Genomic DNA, 26,065 nt, shown 5'->3' with positions numbered 1-26,065 from the left:
AATAGAGAAATTTTTAAAATAGCGGATTCAAAATGACAGATGACGGGCTTTTACTGTGGAGGATTTGGATCAGCGACTTTGAATTTATTAAGAAATACTGACTCTGTTCACCGCAGGAAAAAAAGGTCAAATGTTATTGAACAATGTTATTCGTTCAATAATTTTCGTTACAAAAATAAATATTTAAAAACATTTGTACAATGATTATTTAATCGATTTTGTAAACAGTTTTTAAAATAACTTTAAATAGTTTTAAAGCTTATAAAAATAGCATTCTTAAACATTTTATAAACCTTGTTGTTCTATTTGAATATAATCACTTTATATGATTTATCGAGAAAGAATTTCCCAAATTAAAAAAGAGATAGAAGAGAAGGTTTGAAAAAAATTATCGACTTAATCTTTCTTTAGCCTAAGATCTTATCAATTCAAATACATATAATTAATTAATTGATAAAATATATTTTTATGTTTTATCTATTTTATGCTGTTTATAATTTTTTCTTATTTAACTCAATATATTGAAATAACAATTGCTTACGTAATACTTTATGTTACTTAATATTTTAATTTATTGTATTTAATAATTGGGATCTCTTTTCTCTCTTTATTATTTATCTAAAGAGAAAATTCTGTTTGTGATTACAAATTTGATATTAAAACATTTAAAAGAAAGAGGGCATTATAGTGCCTTCTGTTATCTGGAAGAAGTTTGAGAAACACTGTTTAACACACACGTTTCATATCAATGTACCTGCGTTTGACTCTAGTAGTAACTGGCAGCGTGGGTTAGACAGACCCACGCAAACGGCTGCCGCGTCAGTCTGCGCTGAGTCCTCGTCGTGGAAGTTGCGCTCTCTCTTGGTGTGTCACGATCAGGGCAGCTGGTCTTAAACTGTTAGGGCCCTGTTATCACCGCACAGAAGAGAAGCGAGAACCGATCAACAAGGTATCAGAGACAGAGTGTATTAGATCAGTGCGTGGGGAAATTCTCAAATCTCTTCCTACAGCCAACGGTCTAAGATAGACTAGGGAAATTAATACAGGTAAGATATTTCTGCGTCTCTCTCACAGCCGTTAGTAACTGTAAGTGGAATTATAATTTTGTAATTTATAAATATATGATAAGTATATACAAGTATTACGAATTATTAAATTGTAATGTATGTTATCTACTATAATTAAATCATAGATATAATTAAATCAATACCGAGCAAATATAAGTTGTTTAATTTGAATAAATTATAATAATTACTAATAAAAAACGGTGTAGTAATTACAATTGTTGTAATATATGTTCTATCTTATTAAAAAATTATATATGTATGTATACGTATATTTTACCAATTATCATAAAAATATAATGTTTTACTAGTATTTTTGAAAGATATTTAAAAAAACTCGTTCTTTTTTTAAATTTTCTTCTATACAATCGAAATTTTTGAGCTTATTGTTTATTAAAAAAGTTAATTGCAGAAATAGTTTAGTTTATTAATAATTGGATAATGCTAATTTAAAAAAAGCTATGCAAAGAAACAAAAAAAGAAGCAATAAATATAATAGTAGAAATATCATCATAAATATATTGCGATGTAATCGGAAGACTGCTTGCCGTTTTTATCATATGTTCTGTTTTCTGTTCCTGCACTAGACTGCAATAGAACTTTCTTTCTCGCTTTTAAATATCAAATATATATCTATTTCACTTTAAGGTCCAAAAGTGTACACTGGTTCAGCCACAGAAAACAGACTTATAATATCATTTATCATTGTCACCTTCTTTCTGGGACCACACTTTTACATACCATTACATAGAAAGACTATATATGTTACTCGTTAATGAAAAATTATACATAAATTTTATAAATTTTCGTTGTGAAGTAAACGTAATAATAAAAAGGTAAAAATATATTAAATTTTTCCTTTTAAATTATGTGATATCGTACTATCATGAAAAACTTTTGGATTTATATTGTGTATAGTTATTAATTAATACATTATTAATACATTATTATGATAAAAATTGATATACATTTATTAATTATATGGAGTATGTAAAATTGAAAAATTCTTTTTTTTATGTTTTCTTTTCTCATGAAAATGAAAATAATTTATTTAAATGTATAATAAATACTTTTCACCATATTTATTTTAAATTTATCTCTTATATAATATATTTGTGTTTTTCTAATTATTTTATACATAGTTAAACACTATAAAAATATTATATTGCTAAAATGAGTTGTAATACAAATAGAATAATAGAATTTTTATTAAAATTTAAATTGCTTTCAACAATTTGATTAAAATTATATCTAATTTTTTTAGTTCTGTTTCTCACTTACAAATGAGCTGTTCAATTTGTTAATTGAATAATCATGCGAAAACGTTTATCAATGTATATCTGGCTGTTCTATTTCAATTCATTAGATCATTGTTAGGCAGACATTGTGTGTGGTGTGTTGCGACATGATCGCAGATGTACCTTAAAATTTAAAAAACGGATTTACGTTCACGAACAATGTATTTGTTATCTCCTTATCATTCAATTTATGCTTCGCAGGTGCAACAGCTTGAATTATGAACGTGTATATCGTTTCAAGTATATATGAAAAATATCTGCATGTATTTCATATTATCACTTGAAAAAGTTAAACACTGCATTTATTTTCGTGCAACGTTACTAATGCGTCGTAATACACAGATATTTTGATCTCTGCAAATTTTTTTACTGTACATGGATATTATTTACATACTGCTTATGATAATTTACTTATGAATCGATGATATAATTACGAAATATAATTACGAAATAAAATATAATATTTATGAATGCAATTTTTAATGAATATATTTGATTTTGTATTCTATAAAATTGCAAACAAAGTTTATGTCTTAAACTAATAGAATTTAATTAAGTTAATACAAACTATGATTTATTGTTAATTAAGTCAAGTTAAAGGTTAATATAAAAAAATGTTAATATAAAATAAAAAATATAATATTGAATGAAATTAAATTCTTAATATGCGAGTGTGTGAATTAATTTTTTAATTAAATTAAATTTATAATATATTCTTGAATTATTAAAGTAAGTTTAATAAGAAAAAGTTACACTCTTTAAGAAAAGAATTAAAAAAAGTTTCCTAAAATTTTTAATGAGAGAAAATTAAATTTTTTCTTCTTTCATAAATTTTCCTTAAGTCAACTGTTCCTAAAAGTGATCTTTTTAACAATCTTTTTTCTTATATGCTTTAATTTTTTTCCATTATTTCTTTATACGCTTTTTATTTTTTATAATTCCGTCTATCTTTCTTGAAAGATATGAATAATTTCACTAGAAAATGACTAAAAAGATTTGTAATTATATTATAAACGTTTATGTTGAGTCTATAAAAGCGAGATATAATGCTTGCTATATCAGTGACACAGTATATCATGAACGTATTATTGCATCTCTTCTTCGTCGAATTTTTGTAGACGTAGTCAGTTTTCGCGCAGTGCTAAACACGTAGAACGTGATAAAAACTCCTTACCGCGATAATATGAGTACCATTGAAGAATATGTTTATGAGAATATGTTATTCGTTATTTTTCTGCCTCAAGAAAGAAAGTTTAAAGTTTCATTCGCAAAAATAAATCTATATAAGTAATAATATTTGATTAATCGAATTTTAAAAAATGTACATTTTATATATATTTTATATATTTTATATAAATATTATATACGGAAAGAATTTTCTTTTAAAATTTATCCTGGAAAATATGTTAATTATAGTACAGTATTTTAAAGATTTCTACTATGCATTTCAGTAAAATTAATCAGGTTTAATTTATATTTCATTGTAGTTTTATTACTGAATGAGAGAGATTTACTAAAATATAAAATTCTTTGAAATACAATGTTGTTCCACGACTATCATATTTTCAAAATAAACTTTAAGAAAAAATGCTTTTCGTGTATACTAAACATTTTTTAGAAATTATAAAGTATAGTATTAAATATAAAAATATACGTAAAGAATTAGAAAGTATAGTATATTCTCTCATTGATGATGTATCTAATATTTTACATAAATAATTTTGAAGAAACAAAATTGTATCTCGTCTGCAATATTCTTCCTTTTTATCTGTGAATCTCTCCAATCTTTATGTTATTATATCATTATTTACAAGAATAACAAACAATTTTTTATACACGTAAAATGAAGGCAAAAAATGGGAAGCATGTAGATAATGTTGTTACAATATTGTAGAATCGGTCGAAGGAATTACGCGAATATAGACATGAGACACAACAATAAATAATGCCATTCTTGCTGATATTTTTCACCCGTCTTCGCGCGACAGCTTCATATTATACTTATAAAGTCGTTTACATATCTATTGCTACCGTGTGCGAGGTGTGAAACCAGGTTAAGGTTAAAACATGTAAGCGACGGGGGTAATCATATAACTATCACACCGCCATCGTGTAAGCCGTTGACGTAAGAATCGTGACCGTTTTCTGACGGTTTCACGGGGAGGTCCGACGCGAATGCGGTTCCAACGCACGCACGTGTAAATATAGAAGATATTCGTCACGCACGCGTGCGGTCTGGTGGAGACCGTTCGATAAAATGCAAAATGCACGAAAGCATAGACGGATCGATTCACTAACAGCCGAGAAGTATGTATGACTATATGTACAACATGTTCAGCTGACTTCTTGGACATGGTAAAAGATGTATCAACGAATGATTCTTTTAAATGGTCATCGATGTACTCATTTTTAAGTAAAATATTTCGTGTTGGCGCGCAACAGTTATTGGCCCGAATTAAATACCTGAATTAGCCGACGAAACTATACTATATGTGCTATTGTTCTTCTGATAATTATTAACAACTTAACATAAAATTCCTTATTATATACTATATGTATTAGGTATTGCGGAAAGTTTGTCGATATTTCCCTTATAAACGTTTCTTGAAAAAACGAAACAAACTTTCCGCTAATATAATGTATATACAGGGTGTTCAAAAAGTCCCGAACCGGGTGAATAACTTGAAAAAAAAAAAATTTTTTGAAAAAACGCCGAAACACGTAAGTGTTTTGGATTCGCCTCGAAAAGACCTTTCAAATGAGCCCCCACTTGACTTATGTTGCTATTTAATATTTTCGACCCCCCTCGTGCCCCACGTGCCCCATTGGGGGCGGGGGGTCGCAACCCCTCTCAAAAGATAGATTTTTTGAAAAATCGTTTCACGTGTTTCGGCGTTTTTTCAAAAAAATTTTTTTTTTTCAAGTTATTCACCGGTCCGGGACTTTTTGAACACACTGTATATATTATATATATATATATATATATATATATATATATATATATTGTATATATTATTAACGTTTCCTATTATAACTCGTCATATTATTATACATATTATAGTAGTTCCGAATAAAAAATTAAATTTTGACTATTATTATTCTCTACTATATAAATTTTCTCTGCTTTTATAGTATTACTACTATCTCTACTTATATTTCTTCGCTTATAATACTTTGCTTTCATATTATTTTCATATTAGTTATATGGTCATACGCTGAATTAAGCTGGTCAATTTTTTACATCCACATCTTGTTAATAATTATTCATCAAATTCCAATTAACTGAATAAATAAATAGTAATCAAATTATGAATCTATGGTTGAATTCAATGTTATACGAAATGTGTATTTATATGAACAATGAACAGGTCGAACAATGCTTTTTACTGTACATATTCATCAAACTATCCGATTTACTGCATCATACAATAGATTGAATTGTACGTAACAGTCATGTTGTTAAAATCGTTTAGACATTAATTATCAACATTTCATGTAAATTTTATTCTAGTCTTTATTTAGTTAATTTTAAATTAAGATCTATCAATTTTTATTTTAACTATTTTTATTTTACACTATTGTATGATGCAGTAAACCAGACAGTTTGATGAATATGTACATTAAAAAGCGTTGCTCAACCTATTCATTGTCCATTATGTTTTTTATTATAATATTTAATTATTACAATATACTGAAGAGGATCCAAAATAGGATCGAAACATTTATATATTAATTTTTCAAATAAAGTATATATATTTACACACTAATAACTGTGTTGACTCTAAAAGGCTTTATTTAATTTATTGATTTATTCATTAGAGTCTATTCGTATCACACATATGTCATTGTCAACGTTGTACAGAAAAAATATTTATGGACTATTTATTATTTTTATAACAGATATTAATATTCTTGAAATTTTATTAAGATAACATCAATTTAAATAAAAAACTATAATACAACGAACACACGAAAATTGTCCATAATCAATTCAAACTATAAATAAAGTATTTAGAGCTAGAAATAAAGATTTTTTTACAAAATTTCATTGGATTAGCGAGTAATTTTTTATGTACTCGGTTTCTATTTTAGTCGATGTGTAATATTTTTTATATTTAAGCACTTGATTATCAAGATAAATCACGCAAAGTATGCCAAATATTTTATGGACGTTTATCAGTAATTAGTACAATCATAATGTTACTTATCCTCGTTTGTCCAATAACATCTTTTATGATCATCGGTGTGTTAGAAAAGAACTTAAAAAAGAGTAAAATATCAATTGTGTCAGCAAACTTTTATTGCGTCAGCTTTTAATTTTCGGATTGACTAAATAATAATTCATAAAAGCGGGAATAAGATAAGATCATCTTAATTTATATCAATATACTTAAGCAATCTCCTCTTATTTATTACATCAGCAAATATTTAGATATCGCATAATTCTTGTTGAATTGATATAATTAATGAAAATCTGTTAGAGATTATATTGAAATCCAATATATCAAAATTCGTCTTTTGTCATAACATACATTTATTAATATATTTATTGATATATCGTACGCTTAATTGTCCAACTAATTGTTTTTCCTGTTCTGAAAGGAAAAATGTCATCAACTGGTTTACGATAAAGATAGTATGTAAGTAAAACAGAGATGTGAAGTGCGAGAGAAAATCTATCTGATCGTTGCATGTCGATTTCTACTATGAAAACGTATCCTTGAACCTATGTTTATATATTAATATCAAGGAAAAATTAATTAGGATCTCTTAAAAATTATAGTCATATATACTGTATATCTCAAAAGATCAGTAAAAAAGATAAAAAGTCGACACAAATTAGTAAAATTTTTGATATTAATCGAATATGCTCCTTTTAAATTCAATAAATATAAGAATATTGTATTACACGATCAGTGTGCGCCACGTAACATTATCCATTCTTAGAAGCAATTTTTATATTTACAGTGAATTGAATGACGATCAACATTAATATTGGTATCGCAATATTGCGATCGACTTACTATTAATATCACATAATCAACAAATATTTATTTTAATAATACCTTCGAAACAATTTCTTCGTTATTTCTAAATTTTTTAAGTTTTTAAAAGTTTTTAAAATTTTAAGTTTTTGTTATTGAATGCTCCGCAGCAATGTAGCATCAAGTTAAAAATATCTAGGAAACATTTCATTACTTGTTTATATGTCTTCACAATTTCAACATTAATTTTCTCAAAAGTCTTTTGTCTTTTGGGTTTCATATAATTCAAGAATTAACATAGAATTAACATAATAATATTCCTAATTTTATCACTTCTATACTCATCATTAAATATTCCTCGATGGTTTTGAAATATTCTGCATATCCTAATTATATATAAGTATATGATATATTATATGATTAAAAATCAGTGTAGGGAAGGAATGAAAATTACTTACAAAACGCTTAATATATACTCAACAATTTTATCATTATTGTGACAAAACCGAAAAGCAACAATCAAACTTGTCCAATCGTGAATCCCTTTTTTACAATAGCGCAATCTCGTACATGATCTCCGTTCATAACTTATGGCAGATTAAACAAAATATGGCACATCTACATCAGAACAGCTTGTGTTTAACCAATATCCTGCACTTCATTGAACGTAGTCTAGTCTCTTGAAGAGGTTCGTAGTACAAGTTACGTCCTTGGACGTCGCTTCTCGAGTATGTATGTAAATTGGAATTAATTTCGCGGCTGCATCATTGCGTTGGTTTGTGCACGCATACGGAGTCCGACACATGTGTATATCTCTGTCGATATAACATGTAAAACACGCGTAAAAAAACCGCGCATAATTGTGTTGAGATTTTTACAGCTTTCTTCTCACATGTTTAGGTGAACTTGGATGCTGATCATGTAGCGATAACGTTTCATAAATAAAACTTTATCTTTACGATTTTGGTGACGCGCTCAGAAACGGATCGTACAATCGTACATCGCTCGGAATTGAACGATCCTCTCGCTCTCTATTATATTCGTGTCGCCTTATATACTGCGGCCTGTGACGCGATATGTTAGTCGCTTGGAAAATTTGCTAGTCGAAAGACAACGTCCATATTATTGGCAATACTACTCCCGACACCCAACACCATGGACGAGTCCAGCGGTAAACTAATTACAGTATGTTATATATTAATTAAACTTGCAGCGTAGTGTTTCTAAGATTAGCAACTCTAAGGTACAGAAAACATCGAACATTTTTTTCTTCACTTCAAGGAATGACGTTGAATCAGGTTATTCAATAAGCGATAAAGAGGTAGTGTAGTTGTATTAATTTGCATGCAATTCATTTTTAATTAAAATTAAAAATTATATTATTCGAATAGATACAGTTGTTCCAAACCAGATATCAATATTAATATCAATATTAATATGTTAATGTTAATATATTTAAAATGGAATTAACCGTTGCAGTATGTGCAATGTAGTACGCAAGATAATTGTATTGTTTTTTAGAGCATGTCGGTTATAGAAATAGACTTTCGCAATTTTACTTTCGCGATGTAAAAGCAGAATCGGCGTTTTTTATAATTACATCGATAACAATATTATTGTTGGTGGATTTATAATCATAACAATAACGATTTACTGCTTACATACGGATGTGATGAATATCGATCGTCTCGTATTAAGCCGTCACGGCTTATCTACACGTTAAAATCGTCTGCATATAGCCTACTTTGTAGATAATCGAAGAATATTTATAGTCACTCAACCAATAAATTATGTAAGAACGATAAGTTGAATTGATGAATTAAATTGAATAATTTATTAATTCGACGATGAATTCGAATTAATGGAATTCTGTATTAGTAGCTACTATTTATGTCATTTATTATATTTTGCAATCGCATATAGAATATATTATCATAATATTGTTAAAGAGTTAACGTGATTGAAATAATCAAAATTATCAAAAATCCAGAATTGAAGATCATGGCGTGCTGGAATAAAATTCTTTCGTTCATTCCAAATGAAATGCATGCACTTTTTTAATTTATCACTATCAGTTATATTTTATTTATAAGGAGAGAGTTTAACTCTATTTCAACTTTTCCTATGTTGAACAATTCAGTTATGTTGAATTCAATTTCAACTTATCTATGTAGTTCAAGCTAACTAAATTTGAGTTATACCACGCATTCTATTTTGTCTTTTATTAACTGCGAATATCTTTATTGCATCGTACATGTCAAGGGGTAGTAATAAAACGGTAAATGTCTTTAAGACAAAAATATATCAGGGTGTAAAAATATCCGCTTGTTAATTTTATTCGAGAATATTATTTATTATTATCTCTTTAATAATAATAATAATAATAATAATCTTTCTTATCTTTATGTATATAACTTTATATAAATCATTGAAAGATATTAGAGAAAAGATATATTTATATATTAAATACAACGGAATCGAGCTAATAAAAATAACACATAGATAATTTCTGTTTTGCTTTACTGTTAAAACTTTATTTGTGAAATTACTATGGTTGGACACACGTACACACACACACACATACACACACACACACACACACACACACACACACACACACATATGTTATAATAACTATTTGACAATTATACATATTTATTAAGATTAAATAATAATTTTAGTTATAGTTTCACAATTGGAACGGCATGTTCAATTAGGTATTATACGCTATTAAAATTTTAATAGCAGTAGACTGCCATCATATTTGTGATAGCTGTTGTACTAACATATCATTCATATTAAGCGGAACGATTCCCAACTTCACATTTACGAATGTCACCGCTTACAAATCAAATGATTGATAGTGACGTGTGTTTTTGTCTCGCGATCTATTTTTAACAATGCCAAATCATGCAAAGTATTCTGTCCTATGTTACATAGCACACATTTTTTCATGTCAACGAAGGTTGGGAAATAACTCGTTAATTGTAACGTTGTTAGCGTTACAATTATTTTTTTTTAAATAACAAACGGATAAAGACAGTCCTTTTCTTATTTGTAATGTTAATAGTAACGCACTTACCCTTTTTGAGTAATGATAGTGAATGTAATCTTTATTCTTATTGTTACTTTGTACACATGCTGTATATACTATATGTATATAATATGTATGGAACATGCCTAAGTGAGTTTCAAAAGAAGAATATTATGTTTAATCATGTTATAATTAATTGTAATCATCCTAAACAGAACAATAAGTCACGATAACGTCAAAATGATAATAAAATGAATCGTAAATAAGTTAAAAGTGACATTTAGTATTCATTTTGGAGTCATCTTGATGTCATTTTGATGACTTGTATTCTGCTTGAGATTATAATCACTGTATCCTGTATTGAACAAGTAAATAAGTGACTAAAACAATTGAATGTTTCTCTAAAAAAAGAAATTATTATTATTAAAAAATTCAATAAAAAAATAAAAATTATAATTACCCTTTTAATAATAGTAACATAACGGTGCTTTTTAAAATCGTAACGAGTAAAGGTAATAAGTTATTTTTATAAAATAACTTTCCAAACCTTGCTATTAACATACATATACACATATGATTCTCATATATTATTATTCTTTGAAAAAAATTCATCCTTATATAAGGATTCATACTCGAAATGCCATCGAAGATCTTAAGTCTATTCTTTGTGATTGAACTAATGTATACAGTACAAAATTTTGTGTTAAATTTAACACATTTCATATTTCCCAAACGGCCTATCCAAATTTTTGTGTTAATTTAACACAAGATGAATATGTTAAAAAGTAATACAAATATACTACTCAACAAAAAATAGAGAACAGTTTAGGACACTCTCAAAATTGCGCAATATTCAGAGCACCATAACTCGGTGAAAATTTATCGCAGACAAAAAAACCAAACCGTGTTCTAAAATGTTTTTTGTTGAGCAGTGTATTATAAAAAATTAGCACAAGAAGCATAATATTTTGATAATTAAAAAACAAATTTTATGTTAAATTCATTTATTCTTAAAATGTTTTAAAACTACATTATTTTTATATTATTTATTTACTTATCTATATATTGAACACAATATATAAAATAACAATTTTAACACTAAGAAATGTTAAATTTTAATGTAACACAAAATATATAAATAACACAATCATGTTATGTTAAATTAAAACTCGGAACTATGCTAAAAATTCAACACAAAAATTTTAACAAGAATTCGTTTTAACATAAATATAAAATGTTTTTTTACTGTGTAGAGGAGACCGGGATCGTTATAGATTTTCAGTACTGGCAGTATAAATGGGAATACTATTATATCCTTCACAATATATCTACATCTTTTAGGAATTAAAAAAATATTACTCTTAAATTTATCATGTTGTAAAAATAAGTTATTTAATTTTAAAGCTGCGAAAATGTGACAATTAGCTTCGTGTTCTGGATTGGCAGTAACATATTTATTATGGACAACATAAAAAGTACAATCTTTATTTTAATATCAGTTTCATATTTTAAGTTACGTCCAACCCTTTGAAAAATTTTCTTTTTCGGGATTGCTCGGATAGATAACGAAGAAGAGTGGAGAGGATATTGAAGGCCGTTTAGACCTTATCATCGGGTACACGCGCAGAAGTGAATACCTGTCAGACGCACTTTTTCCGCTCTGGAATATGAGTCAACGTCCTGAAGGGACTATAATACCTGTTTTCGATGAACAGTGCGAATGTCGGTTCAAATTTTGAATCAAGGAACTTAATCCTTATAACTCGGCATCGCGCGAACCACGTGCGATCTTTGAAAAATGGTGGGACTGAGTACGAGGTCTTATGATTTTAAAATAAATAGAAAGTGATATAAGTCACATTAACAATATTCTAGTTTATTACTAAACAAAAATTATCTAGTGTATTACAATATTTTAATGAAAATGTATTTCTGTGTGCAACGATTGCGTTTAACAATTATCATTTTAACATTAACTATTAGAGTAATTTAGTATTTATTTTTATAAACTAATTACAATGCGATTTAACAAGGACTTGTTAAATCATTAAACATAATTAGTTACCTAAATTATTAATCACTAAATTACTAAAATTATTAATCACAAAATTACTAAAATTAATTATACAAGATTGAAGAATATATACATTCTTTTTCTAACTTAAGAAAATTAATAAATCAAAGAGCGAGCGTGAATCTGTGTGTATATCATGTGTGCAAGTGAAGAGGCGATATACGAAAATTAGTTCAATTCATTAATTATGACGGAGGAAAGGAGAAGAGATCATGGAAAAAAAACAAGGACTAAATATGAGAAGAAGGAGAGAGGTGTTTAAGAGAGGAGGTGTTTGTTCCGTCGATTTCGTTGAGAACATTATTTAAATATTTAATAAGACATTATTTGATCTAAAGAATTATTTACTCTTTTTAGTGAGATAGTTTAATTTTAGAGACAAATAAAATAATAATAATTAGAGATTTACAATTTTCTGTTGTCGGAATGTTTATATCAAGTGTCGGAAGTCGAAAAAATTGTGATGTTCACCCGATTGGAAAGATCGCGCACAGACTCTAACAAACAACTATGTAAACGTGAGTTATGTAAATTTGTCGTTCTAGATCTTGTTCTCGTTCTCCCTCAATCTTTGCTCTCTTATTCTCTGCTTTATGTCTCGCGATGTCGCGGTTTATATAGATATTTTTTTGAAAGTGGTTCTTTGATAGGATATATAGTTGTGAAATCGAAGAATCAGATTTGTAGGATTTTTCTTCCCCTTGGTATGATAACAGTTTTAACTGATCATTGGAAAGTTGCCTTTAAGTTAGCTCCAACTGCATTGTAAGTTTTGATTTGGTTTTATTCTTATTGATGATAATATTGTACATCATCTTCCTAAAGGATTTCAAATGCTATTAATTTAGCATCACATTCTAAAAAAAGCAAAAAACATTTCAGTGATCCTTTTTATAGAACTTGTGGACGCTTTCTTCTTATGAGCAATTCATCCATCTGGCGTGGCTGTGTATTAGAAACGAGGTCAACCACACTCAAACCTAACGAAAAACCTTCTTAGATATACTTTATTCAGGATTATTTTAGGTCAACCAAACCAATCCTTATAACATACAACCTTACAAAGATCAACCACACTCAAACCTGATGAGAATCTTGTTAGGTACCTTATTTAGGATTACCTTACGTCAACCAAATCAGATCCTTATAACATAAGGTTAACCTGATACAAATTCTAGTTGAGTTAAACATTTCGCCTTCTCTCGAATATCGTGTCCGCGCTATATTACTCTTATCGCGGGAATCGTGATCGATTGCGACTTAGCCCTGCTTAGCATTTTGGTGCCAACGCACAACAGCGCGGTTTGATAATGATTATTCGACGATTTCTTTTTCTACAATGCTCGAAAGGAGATTGAACGCTCGTGATGTATTGATGCTACGTAAATTTTATTTATTATATATTTTATTTATTATTTTTCGGCTGGAAAAGTTTCCTCGAATTCGTGTTATCGAATTCGTGGTATCGTTTGTTCGTGCCTTACTTTATTGATCGAACATTTGCGAGACGAAGAAAAATCGTGGAGTCCACTGGATGTAACATAAGAAGAAACAGAGGCGTAGCGAAGATTTATTACGCCCTTGGTGTAAGGAAATATAATATATTGGCGCTCCTCTTCCTCTCAAGAAAAGTCTTTTCTACAATAATTACAAGTTTATTGCAGTATAGAGCTGCAAGATGAAAAATGTCTTCTAATCTATACATTTAAACATTAGTATATTAGAAAGTACAAATATTTTATTACTTTTAAAGTTATATATGTTTCAAAAAAGTTAAAATTTCACACTTTTCTCACTTTGGTTACAGCGAATTCATTAATTATATCATCCAGATTAATTTATGAGAACGCTTTATGTTCAATTGATAATAAAGCAAGACTGGTCAATCTTTCTTGATTTATCGAAGAACGAATAATTTTTTATCAATTTAAGCTTGCTGAAACAGCGTTTGCAAAATGTCACGGTCACTAGTAAAAAGCGTTTTACGATCGTAATTTTGGTACCCTGCTAGGTGTGCACCCCTAGCCAGTTTCGCCAAGCAATCCCTCGCTACACCTCTGATGAGAAATAGTAATTATGGTATTAATACAAATAAAATAATTATTTTCATAAAATATATAATTTGTTTTTGTATTGGATTTCTATACGAAAAATGTGGTGTGTGTATGAAAAAATATGTATATCTATGTGAAATATAATATATTTGTAAGTACAATCTTTAAAAATGTGTCCATTTAAAAATATTAAAATTGTCACCTAATCTCATTTTGGTCAATCTACTCCATATAGCCATTTTTAATAAAAGAAATTGTATTCACAAACTTCAACAGGATAATGATTAATTAATTGTAACAAAAATTTTTTAAAAACATGTCATTTTCTATAAATGCAGGGATATCGCGATTATGCGATTATGTGATTCGGCAATCGTTTATTCGGCAATCTATATACAATGTTCTTGCACATCTTTTATACAACAAATTAATATCATATCAGCAATCTACAGTCAAGAAAAGAGATTTTTCTGCTGATACTGATTGAGTTATAAGCAATATAATAATGCCAAAGACTTGTCAAACAACAAAATAGGTGATAAGAAAAATTTAATCACCAACTTCATTTTCTTAAAAATTGTTATAAATAATATACAGAATATTTTTTAAATAGCGGACACTAATTATAGAATTTCTAATTAAAAATTGAATCGAAAAGTTCTCTACAATTTTGCAATTTTCGCAATCATTGATGGAATATTAATTTCAAAATATTGCTGAATAAGCGCGTTCGGCTGCCCAACCATTAACTATCACGAAAATTGCAAAATAGTAGAGGATTTTCTTTATTCAATTTTTTATTAGGAATAGCATTATGTGATTCGGCAATTGTTTATTCGGCAATCTATATACAATGTTCTTGCACATCTTTTACACAACAAATTAATATCATATCAGCAATCTACAGTCAAGAAAAGAGATTTTTCTGCTGATACTGATTGAGTTATAAGCAATATAATATATTATATGATATATGTGATAGCACAAACTATAGAAATCAATGCCTTAAACGATCTAGGATCTTAAATGCTTGTGTGAATTTATATATTACGTACGTAATCCTTTGAAACGCGCACCGAAATTATTTTTCGATTTTGAAACGCTAACTCTACTAAATTACCGCTAACTCTACTAAATTAATTAGCAATTTAACAATTTGATGCTTTTTCGCATCTTCAAATCTTAATAATATATTGTCTGAATGACATATTAAAATCTGTAAATAATTATTAATTCTTATTGCGAAAAATATCTCAGCTGGCAGTCGAATCTGGATCTCTGATTTTTGGGGCGAGCGTTCTAAGCCTTTAAGATCACCGAGGCTAATGACATGAATTATAAGCATTTTGACAATCAACTTCGTACGACAATCATCCCCGGTTTCCTCTACATTTAAAATTAAATAAATAAATGTTTATCGTATTCCACGTGTTAGGGATTTACTTAAAAATAAACTGTTTCTGATTTTTGAAATGATTACGAAAACATGTTAATAAAAAATAAATACAATAATAGAGCATATAAGAGACTAAACAACAAATATTTTTTTATATGTTAAAACATAAAATCATATTCTAATCAATTATAATTAAATTACGATATTACATGTTTCGGCCTTTCAATTAGGCCCTCTTTAGATATATTAAACGCAAGAGGGATGTTATCACTATTAACACTGTTATAATCAAACAATGTTAATAGATATGAAATATATTATAAACGTATGTCGTAAAACCGTTGAACATTGCACAAAAGAACGAAAATTGCTCGCCAAAAGATTGGAAGACCGATTGAAAAGAATTTCTTGATGTTCTAATAAAATTATAAATTTCATTAATTATCATAATATAAAAAGCAAGCAAATGCGTCACTTTGGTAAAATACCAATATATCCAATATATTAATACCAATGATATGATACTTGTCAAAATTTCATTAATCAATGTGATAATAAATAATATATAGCCGTAGTCAGAAAGTAAAATTAACAGAGTCATAAACTATGTAAAAATTGAATTCTTCAATAAATAAATGTTAAATTAAATAAAATTGAAACAAAGATATGAAATCAGTTCAGTAATAAAATTAAAAATGTATAACATGTAACATCGTATTTTAATTATAATTGATTAGAATATGATTTTTATTGTTTATCTCAAAGTTCTACAGTATTAAGACCCATTTGATATCGATAAATTTTATAATTACCTATAGTACTCAATTTTTTCAATTTTTTTGAATGATCTAACGTTAATCAGCAGTTGTAAAAGGAAAATGAAGCATGTATATATCCATTTTATGTTGATTTCACTGTATCAACCTATTGTAAATTTGAGAAAAAGTTCACGGTATAACAGATCTCATATTATTATATAACTTCTGGAATCGACTAACATCAAGTTTTGATTTCAAGTTTGAAGTTGCTTGAATTCAGACTGTATCTTGCTATTATTCTTCTTGCCAACATGCGAGTACGACATGCGCTTTTTATATTTTAATTTTTGAACATCTTGCGTAGTTATCGGTAATATTTTTAAATTTATTTTTTAACATTGAAAATGACCTGATAGGAGTCGAAACGTCTGTATGAATTTTTAGATTATTTATAATAATGTTGTACTCACTTAATATCCAGAGTGGTTCTTAACCCTATTTTACATTGTTTAATTTATCTAATTATTTGAACCGTTATTATTTATTGAATTTTATTTTTTAACATATAAAAAAATATTTGTGGTTTAGACTCTTACATGCCCTATTATTGTATTTATTTCTTATTAATATCAAAAATCCTTTTTTATTATTATTAATAAAGATATTAAAACATGTTAACAAAGATATTTAAAATATGTTAATATTGTATAAGAGTGTAAGACTAAAGGTCAAAATAAGTTATATATCTTATATCCTGATCATTTTAAGAAATTTTTCTTTTTTTTTATATTTAAAATTACAAAATATACGAAATTTTTATAAACATATCAACTAATTTAGAATTTTCCTGTACTTTCAGGTACACGGTTTTTAATAATATAAAAAAATCAATTTTTTAGTTTTAAGCAAGTAAATGCAGAGAAATTATATCCTCTCTTAAAAATCTAAAAAAATTCTTAAAAATACTTTAGTACATGTAGTATATGATACCATAAAGGAAATTTTTGGTTGGTAATGAGATTTACTTGTAAACAAATATTTTTTTCAAAATATTTGTGAATTTTAACTCAATCACTACAAAACAAATCGATTTTTTAAGATATTTTCCTTTACATTTAATTTTTTAATGTATTAGTACTCAATTATTTATTATAACAATCGTAAAAAAATTTAACTTTGAAAAATTAACGTTTTTATTCAAAAGTATGAAAAATAAAAAATTCATGTCTATAAAAAAATGTGTGTACATATTTTGTAATTTTAGCTGCAAATGTCAAAAAGGAAAAATTTCTTAAAACAACTATCTTTAATATTTTAGATGTAAGACATATAATATCCACTTAATTGTTTTTTTACTTTCAACCTTACACAATATGTACACTCATATGTTTTCACGATTATTTAAAAAATAATTTATTTTTAGATGGATCCCTAACACATGAAATGCGCCATATATATTGTATTTAAAGTTTGACGAAGGAGGGGAGAGAAAGAGAGAGAGAGAGAGAGAGAGAGAAAGAGAGAATAAAAAACAGGCCTTTTACTATGTTCGGTCTGTCGAATGATATGTACTACTAAAATGTTTTAAAAAGACATTCCATGTTTTAGCTATGTCTTTGGAGGAATCACGGAGATCACAACGTCCGTATCGATACGGGATGGTCTTGCTATGTGTCGGAGCTCTCATCAACTGGTTGGGTTTAGCAGAGAATTATGTTGAACCAGTACGTTACGTCGGTGTCGCCTGCATAGTTGCTGGGGCTCTACTCATTTGCGCCGCAATGTGCTGTTGGCTACACGCACCGCCAACTAGGACGAGCATGCATACGCAACACACGAACCATCCGATTACGGCACAGGTAATTCCCAGACTGTCAATCTGGCGAATGTATTTACTCCATCAAGCAAAATTGTCGTTTAGTTCGAATTGAACTTGGAAGAAAGTCATTTCAAAGAAGGAATTAAAGCTGTGGGTGCTATGACTCATATTAACGCAAATCAATATTATCAGTTTTCTGATAATTATTACTTTTTTAACTCTGCCTTCATCGTTATCACACAAAAACGTGTTTCGTATGCACTTTTAAAATGCGAGCAATAATAATAATAATTATTATTAACTCCTTATATTCTACGAATGTCACGTAATTTTAAATCGAGTAAACATCGATCAAAAGTTATACGTGGTTTTACAGTTTATTACAATTATTAAGCTTATAAAAATTAAAAAAGATGTAACAATAGCACATTGTAATTTAAATATTCTAAACTTCTTTTCTAATTAAACCTACTTCTTGAATCATATATAATCTTAATAATATTAAATTATATTATTAAATATCATAAAATTATTGAAATAATTAATCATTATTAGTTATATCTAAGTGTTCTATCTATTTTCTTACGTAACATATTTGTGCCATTAAAAACAGAATTAAATTAGATTCAAAGTTTTAAAAGTTTTAAAATTTTAATATTTCTTATATATGTGTATATCTTACATATAAATATCTCTAATCTTACCTTTATTTGTTATTATTTATTATTTATTTCTTTATTAACTACATTTATTTTATTCTTAATGCAAATGATTTTGATTTTGCAGTAAGACACACGTTTCGGATATTTATACTAACATAATTTCGCCAGACATTCTTACATCGCCACTATACTATTGCGATAATAAATGTCTATCATACATAATAAATCTCTTTAGGCCTGATCTGAAAAGATGCAGGTCGCGATGCGGTTGAAGGCTCCTGAGATTAAAACGTTTTTAAATCGATTCAGGTCAACCCCCTATTATAGACCACAAAGAACGCGTATTATCTATAGATATACCGTAGCCTAGCAGTAAGCCGTAATTACCAGCGATGGTGGACAGAATAAGAAAAAGCTTAATAATATACTTACGATCTATATCTCATACTTTTTTTCCCCTGTCGAACGGTGCCTGGCGAGAATGATATGAAAAAAAGGAAAGCATAAAGATAAAAAGAGTACACACTTTCATATATATCAGATAATACACATCATAGTGTTCATAAATCATTAAAATGTTGAGTAAACATGCCCTGTGTTCGTCGTATGTTTCCTTGTAGGTAAAACATGTTTGCAGACATTGTAAAAATTTCAACAGAAGCACTCTGATCGCGAGACTTGTAAGACTCGTGTCATCTACGGCGCGAAGTCACGATTACATCACGTTATTATCATTTCCTCCTTTCGATTTCGAATAACGGAAATATTATTAACGATTCTACCTTTGATTTTCCTTGAAAATCGGTAATTGATCCTCCTTTGTAAGAGATCAGTATTATTGTCAGTATGTAACTAGTATTGATGATTCATACTCTTTTTTTTCTATTATATCCAACGTATTGTTATCAGCGCAACTAATCAGCATTTATCTACTATTAGGAACAATTTTAACATATCGTAAGAGACAATTTGAAAGTATTGTATAGTCAGCCCATTAGCATCCTTTTAGCACGAACACGTAATATTTAATATCTAATATCGATAATAACTAATAACTATTTAATGAAGTATATAATTAAGATTGTACACCGATAATAATATTTAATAATAATATTTAATATTGACAATAATTAATATTTATCTAATAAGATATAATTGGATCGTATATTATAAATTTTTATTTTTCTCTCTTTTATTACGATAAATATATATTAATTATTGTCAATATTAAATATTAAATATTATTATCGGTGTACAATCTTTAATATTTATCTAATAAGATATAATTGAATCGTATATTGTAAATCTTTGTTTTTCTCTCTTTTATTACGAAATATATATTTTTCGCTGATTTTCTTCGCTACTTCTTCTTATTGTTTTAGCCAGTGTTATTTTAAATCCGTAAGACATTTTTTCTGTGAAATTATCGGCGAATATTCTCTATGTAAAATAAACGACCTGTCCATTTTCAAATGTTTGCCTGTCCGTTCTTTATGCTTCGTTACATTGTATATGCAAAAAAGATATAGTGCACGTCGGTAAAGGAGGTCGTGGTAGAGTCTCTAATGTCGATTGCTACTAGAAGGATATTCACCCGGAAACATGTACCAAGCTATATTTATCATTACTTGTCCTTGGACATGTATATTGTATATAGATTTGGTTAAAATTCATAAAACGTCCGTCTACAATTATATTTTTATTTCCTTCTTTTGCAATCTGAGTCTTTTTTGTTCAATCCAAGTTTTTTTTTTACTATTCTATTAGGTTTTCAAGAAATGTAAAAAAATTCAAGGTTACTTCAATATCTGTATTACATTATCAAATAATTTTTGAAATAAAATGATAAAACTTTTAGTTAATAAAAATTAAAAGGGGGGAAAAATGAGGGTGAAATTTAAAAACAAAATTTTGTTTGTGCCAAAAAAAAAACAGACGAAAGATTAAATTGACAATCTAAAATAAATTTGATATCGAAACGCTGCATCACGGATCACAAAAAATGTTTGTTATCAATTATGCAACTTCGAATTAAATCTTACACATGTTTAGCTCTTAGTTGTATATTGAGGAACGTATAAGGCATCGAATTATTACATTTTCTCGATTTTATTCACGGCATTTATCACGCAATTCTATCTATTCTTACTAATTGTTAAGTCGAGTGTTTCCCAAATCGAGAAAATCGATTCTCTGCAGCAATATCATTCCTTATTTAAATCATGCGTAATTAATTTTCTCGTGAAAGCTTGATAACCTTTGAGATAACGACTTATCGTGACATTGCTTTTGAAAAAGGAAACGTGATATTAGAGAAATGTTTTATTTAAATTTGATCATTGAAAAATGTGATGCAATTGCAATTTCTGTAATTTTCTGCTCTTTCAACAGTGAGTGTGAGTGATGTCAAATACGTCAATAAATTGAGAATTCTTCATATAAATTTAAGGAAATTATTGACTGCTCGATGCACTTCAATTGCAAATCAATTGATTTTTTAACAAATATGTAACGACCACAGTGACATCAAATGTATTTGAGAATTTTTCGCATAAATTTGGAAATTATTAATTGCTTGACACAGTTCAATTGATTATTGGATAAAATATTTGCAACAAAATTAATTTTGTCCATCTCTTACGTGACAGACATGCTACAATGATCTCAATTACATCATCCAACATTATTTTTTCGAGATTCGATTATCATGACAATGTATTTATATGTTGAAATGACGTGTAATACCAACAAGAAACGTCATTTCCATGTCTGATATGTCCAAATATAAACAGCGTGGAATGTTGTTTCTTCGAATTTTCGAGGTCACGTTTGCGCCTACAGTTCAGAGATAATCGAGTACATTTTAGCAGAATAGAATTTCGTCGCGCCGCGAAAAGAGGGGATCTCGGGGTCATAGCCGTTCACCTCGTCGTTTCCACTTAGACCGATCATTATGCAATTTTCCAGCGAAGCTTTTTTTTTACCACCGTAAATAGCCACGGCTATTCTCGTCGAGCTCGCGTCTCATACGTCACCCTATACGTATCTCGCGTGCGCCCTTTCGCGACTTACATTCAGCCAGCCACAATGCTTTCGAAGAATACCGAGAGAGCTAGTACGTAGATATCTATAGACGACCTACGACGAATATAGCGCGATGTGCACTTCCGGGTGAATATCCTTATAATGCGGCAAGTAGAATATCGCGGGAACTACGAGGCCGGCACTGGCAGGTCGCGATCTGGATACTTTAAATAGACTCCGACGACGGTGTATTTCCACGATGATTAACTGTGCAACATATTTTTCTTCGAATAAATGTACGTTCGTTATCATTGGGGAATTTCAATTATAATATATTGCAAAGAGTTGCTTTATAAATCATAAAATTAAATTAAGAAATTTCCTAAGTAGAAGAACAAGCCACGATAAAATGACATTAAAATGAATAGGAAATGATTGAAAAGTGACTTTTAATGATCATTTTGTAATCATTTTGATATCATTATGATTTGTTGTTCTGCTTAGGTTTGAATTATTTAATTTAATCATTCCTTTTGTGAATTTCTGAAGCTATATATGGAAAAGACAATAACAACACCTACAGAATACTTTCGCATCTCAGTTATTTTATGAAATTTCCGAAATTATAGGCTAATTGTACATAATAAATTATACAATATCAACACGTGCGCATCAGTTCTTAAATTAAAAGAAGACAGTTTTCTCCTTCCTTGAATAACAATTAAAATAATATTCCAATAAAAGAACGCAATTATTATAACGAACTTTCTAAAAAATCCAACAACAAACGATTAAGATTAAAATAATTGACATGAATTCTTGAAGTTAAGTAAGAAACGTTCGAATGCGAAAATAAGCAATAAAGCTATGCAATGCGGCAAAGTTATGTAATTGAATTCTATGATACGCTGAAGTTAACTCAACCGATCACCTCCTTTTAAAGATCGATGACCCGATCCACGTGATTTCTATCGAGGAACCGCCTGGCGTGTCGAGGCAAAAACCACCGGATTACGAAGCGGTGACGGATGCACCACCGAGCTATGATGATGCTATCAAGTTAAATCCTAGTCAATTAATCAGGTTTAGCAATGGTAGCACGCCTCCGTTATCCTCAGGACAAATTATTCCGACGACTATCAGTATCGTCTCACCAACGCTAACACCGCCACCACCATACGCGAGGTAAGAATACTCGTGAATCCTTTTGGTTGCATCCACGCCTTGAAACATGGATAACCAATGTTAACTTGCAATAAAAAAACATTATTATGTATACAATATAATATATTATAGGACCGTATATGTGTGATAACACAAACTATAAATCAAAGCCTTAAACATCTAACTGGATCTTAAATGTTTATATAATTCTTGTGTAAATTTATATACTACGTATGTAATTCCCAGAAACGCACGCTGAAATGATTTTTCGGTCTTGAAAACGCTAACTTTACTAAACTACTGCAGTAATATCACGAGTTAAATTGACTAGCAATTTAACAAATTTTTGATGCTTATTCGCATCTTTGAAACAATCTTAATAATGTTGAATATTAAAATCTGTAAATAATTAATCTTATTACGAAAAATATTACCTCGAATTCGGATCTCTTGTATTTTGTGCGATTATTATAAATTTTTCTTTATTTACACTTCTCTTTTTCGAAATCAGTAAAATTGATTAATCACTTATTTCATGTTACAAGTATTTCGTATTTTATTTTACCCGTAACTAGAATATTTAGATCTTGGTGATTTTAAGAATAATTTTAAAAAACACTATTTTCTGAAAAAAATTTTCAACGTGTATTTATATTTAAATTAGGAGTGATAAATTTTACTATTATTTTATTTACAAATAATCATATATCATAGATTAAGGCCCAGTTTTATCAATGTAAAATCAACTTTAATCTCGGTTTAACTTATTTTTTAAATTTTTCTAATTCTAAGAATTCTTAGAATTTTTGGAATTAAAGAAAGACGAAGATTAGAGTAAATTGAATTAGGAATTGAAATCAATCTTACATTGATGAAACTTAAAAATACATAATTCAATTTCAAAAATTCAACAAAATAAAACTAAAACAAAAACTTCCCACGTAGTAAGTGGTTCCCACGTATTCTTTTTAGTGGGAACAAAAAATATGTGTTTCTCTTACGAGTTAATTATTCATTTTATGTTGTAATCACGATACTAATTATACGCGATTGTGTGAAAAAATTATATTAATAAAATCTTTAATTAAATACGGCAGAGTACTTTTAAATTTGTAAGACGAGCAGTCTCTCGAATGATTTCTTTTTGTTCCAGGTGAGATTAAAGTGTTGAAAATAGAGACCAATGAATACGCAGGTCTACGACGTGAATGGAAAATCGACGTACACCGTTGTCAATTGCGAAGAGCGATCACGTTTTGTGGACTGCGAATAATACGATCATACGACAATTCCGTTGTTTGCTCTTGTCGTTATGAGATGTATAACGTATACGTATAGCTGCAAGATGTGCAAGATGTGAAGGAGAGAAAGTTGAACCATTCAAAAAACGCTCAATGTTACCATGATCAAGAATTGAGAGAAGATCTCTTCGCGATGCCTCAGATATATTTATCAATTGCTTAGATTATTATCTATTAAACACTGCGAACTCTGATGGCACTGACATCGTTCAGTGCTTAGAATGATTAATTCTTCCTTTGTAACTGCGTTACTGTATTTCCTATCACGAATCCAGAAAAAAAAAAACAGAGAATCGTTTAACAGATTCCGTTTTAATTATGGCAATATCCGAGTTTATTCAACGCGGCCTAAGACTTGCGGTTACTTTCAAATTATATCACGAATCCAAACTTCGCTTTATTATTTCTCGAAAGTCAGATGGATCTCTCATGGAATCGCGCTCATTTTAAAAAATTAAGAACGCCTAAAGGTGATACGTAACGACATACTGACACACAGTGCACAATTGCAAACATACAAGTCTATACATATCGTACTTCTTTCAATGTAATCCAATAATCGCGTCTCAATGAGAATCTATCTGCGATGAATTATGTCATAGCGACCGCGATTTCTATCAACTGCGCTATTGCTCGGCCGTATTGTAACCGCGAGAATGAAGTAACGACTTTTGACAGTCAGATGTTTCGTTCAGCTTGCGGTCGACTGTTCATTTAATTTAACGATTCCAGTCGCGCCTGATTGACGCCGATCTGCAGAAACGGTGGTCTCTTAAAGTCAATTGACGAAGCAAACACGTGTTTTCTAGAATATGTATTTTTAATTCATCGTGATCGTGAGTTATTTCGGAAGTGACGTGAAAAAAAAAAATTGACGGAATCACGTAAAATAAGTAAATCGCATCGATTTATCCCTACATAATACAATGTAATATTTAAAATTCATCGTGTTCCAATATTGATCCACGTCACTTTCGAAATAAGCAGCTCAACTATTCACTATTAAGTCCACGTGACTTTTATATATATATACGATGGGAAATGTTCGCGATAGATTTTCTCACTCCGGGACACTGTCGGGATCGCAATGCGCGTTTGAATAGAGGTTCGCGTCCCACGATGATTCGGAGAGGAATCACAGTAATAGAGCATTTAGACGCGTTGCAAACTCAGCTGCGCGCATAATTTACTGAAGAATGATCTTCTGCCATATCTCAGTGTCTATTATTTAAATACATACACACGCGCGCACAGCACACTCATGCGAAAGCCGTTCGCACGTCCATTTTATTGTGATATATACTGTTATACATATACATACGTATAGATATAATTATGATGCAACACTGTCGAATGCAATGGCGATGCGTAAAGTAAGATTTTTTTATATATCGAAAATGCAAATACAAAATACGAAATTTTTCTACGGCAA

General features: G+C 29.0%; 1 protein-coding gene across 5 annotated transcripts; it reads left to right on the top strand.

Annotated features, from left to right (window-relative positions):
• Positions 1-758: 758 nt before the first annotated feature.
• On the top strand, positions 759-26,065 carry LOC105148598 (uncharacterized). Of its 5 annotated transcripts, none has more exons than XM_087402888.1 (4): positions 759-1,046; positions 18,256-18,522; positions 23,112-23,353; positions 24,486-26,065. In XM_087402888.1, exons 2-4 carry the CDS (start codon positions 18,274-18,276, stop codon positions 24,487-24,489), a joined length of 495 nt encoding a protein of 164 aa, XP_087259014.1. In that variant the 5' UTR covers positions 759-1,046; positions 18,256-18,273; the 3' UTR covers positions 24,490-26,065. The 5 variants fall into 5 exon arrangements, with proteins under 5 accessions (XP_087259014.1, XP_011058705.1, XP_087259013.1 ...); XM_011060403.2 differs by having other exon boundaries at positions 765-1,046; positions 18,272-18,522; XM_011060402.2 differs by lacking the exon at positions 759-1,046 and adding an exon at positions 7,728-8,518 and having other exon boundaries at positions 18,272-18,522.

This window comes from Acromyrmex echinatior, chromosome 2 (assembly GCF_024713525.1).
Source record: "Acromyrmex echinatior isolate Ae372 chromosome 2, ASM2471352v2, whole genome shotgun sequence".
Taxonomy (NCBI): domain Eukaryota; kingdom Metazoa; phylum Arthropoda; class Insecta; order Hymenoptera; family Formicidae; genus Acromyrmex; species Acromyrmex echinatior.
Note: the sequence above shows the minus strand (reverse complement) of the source record. Positions and strands in the feature narration are given on the sequence as shown.

Excerpts from the sequence above, each read along its gene's own strand:
- LOC105148598 (XM_011060402.2), top strand. Across the intron at positions 18,523-23,111 it reads ACCATCCGATTACGGCACAG|ATCGATGACCCGATCCACGT; the intron begins GTAATTCCCAGA and ends CTCCTTTTAAAG.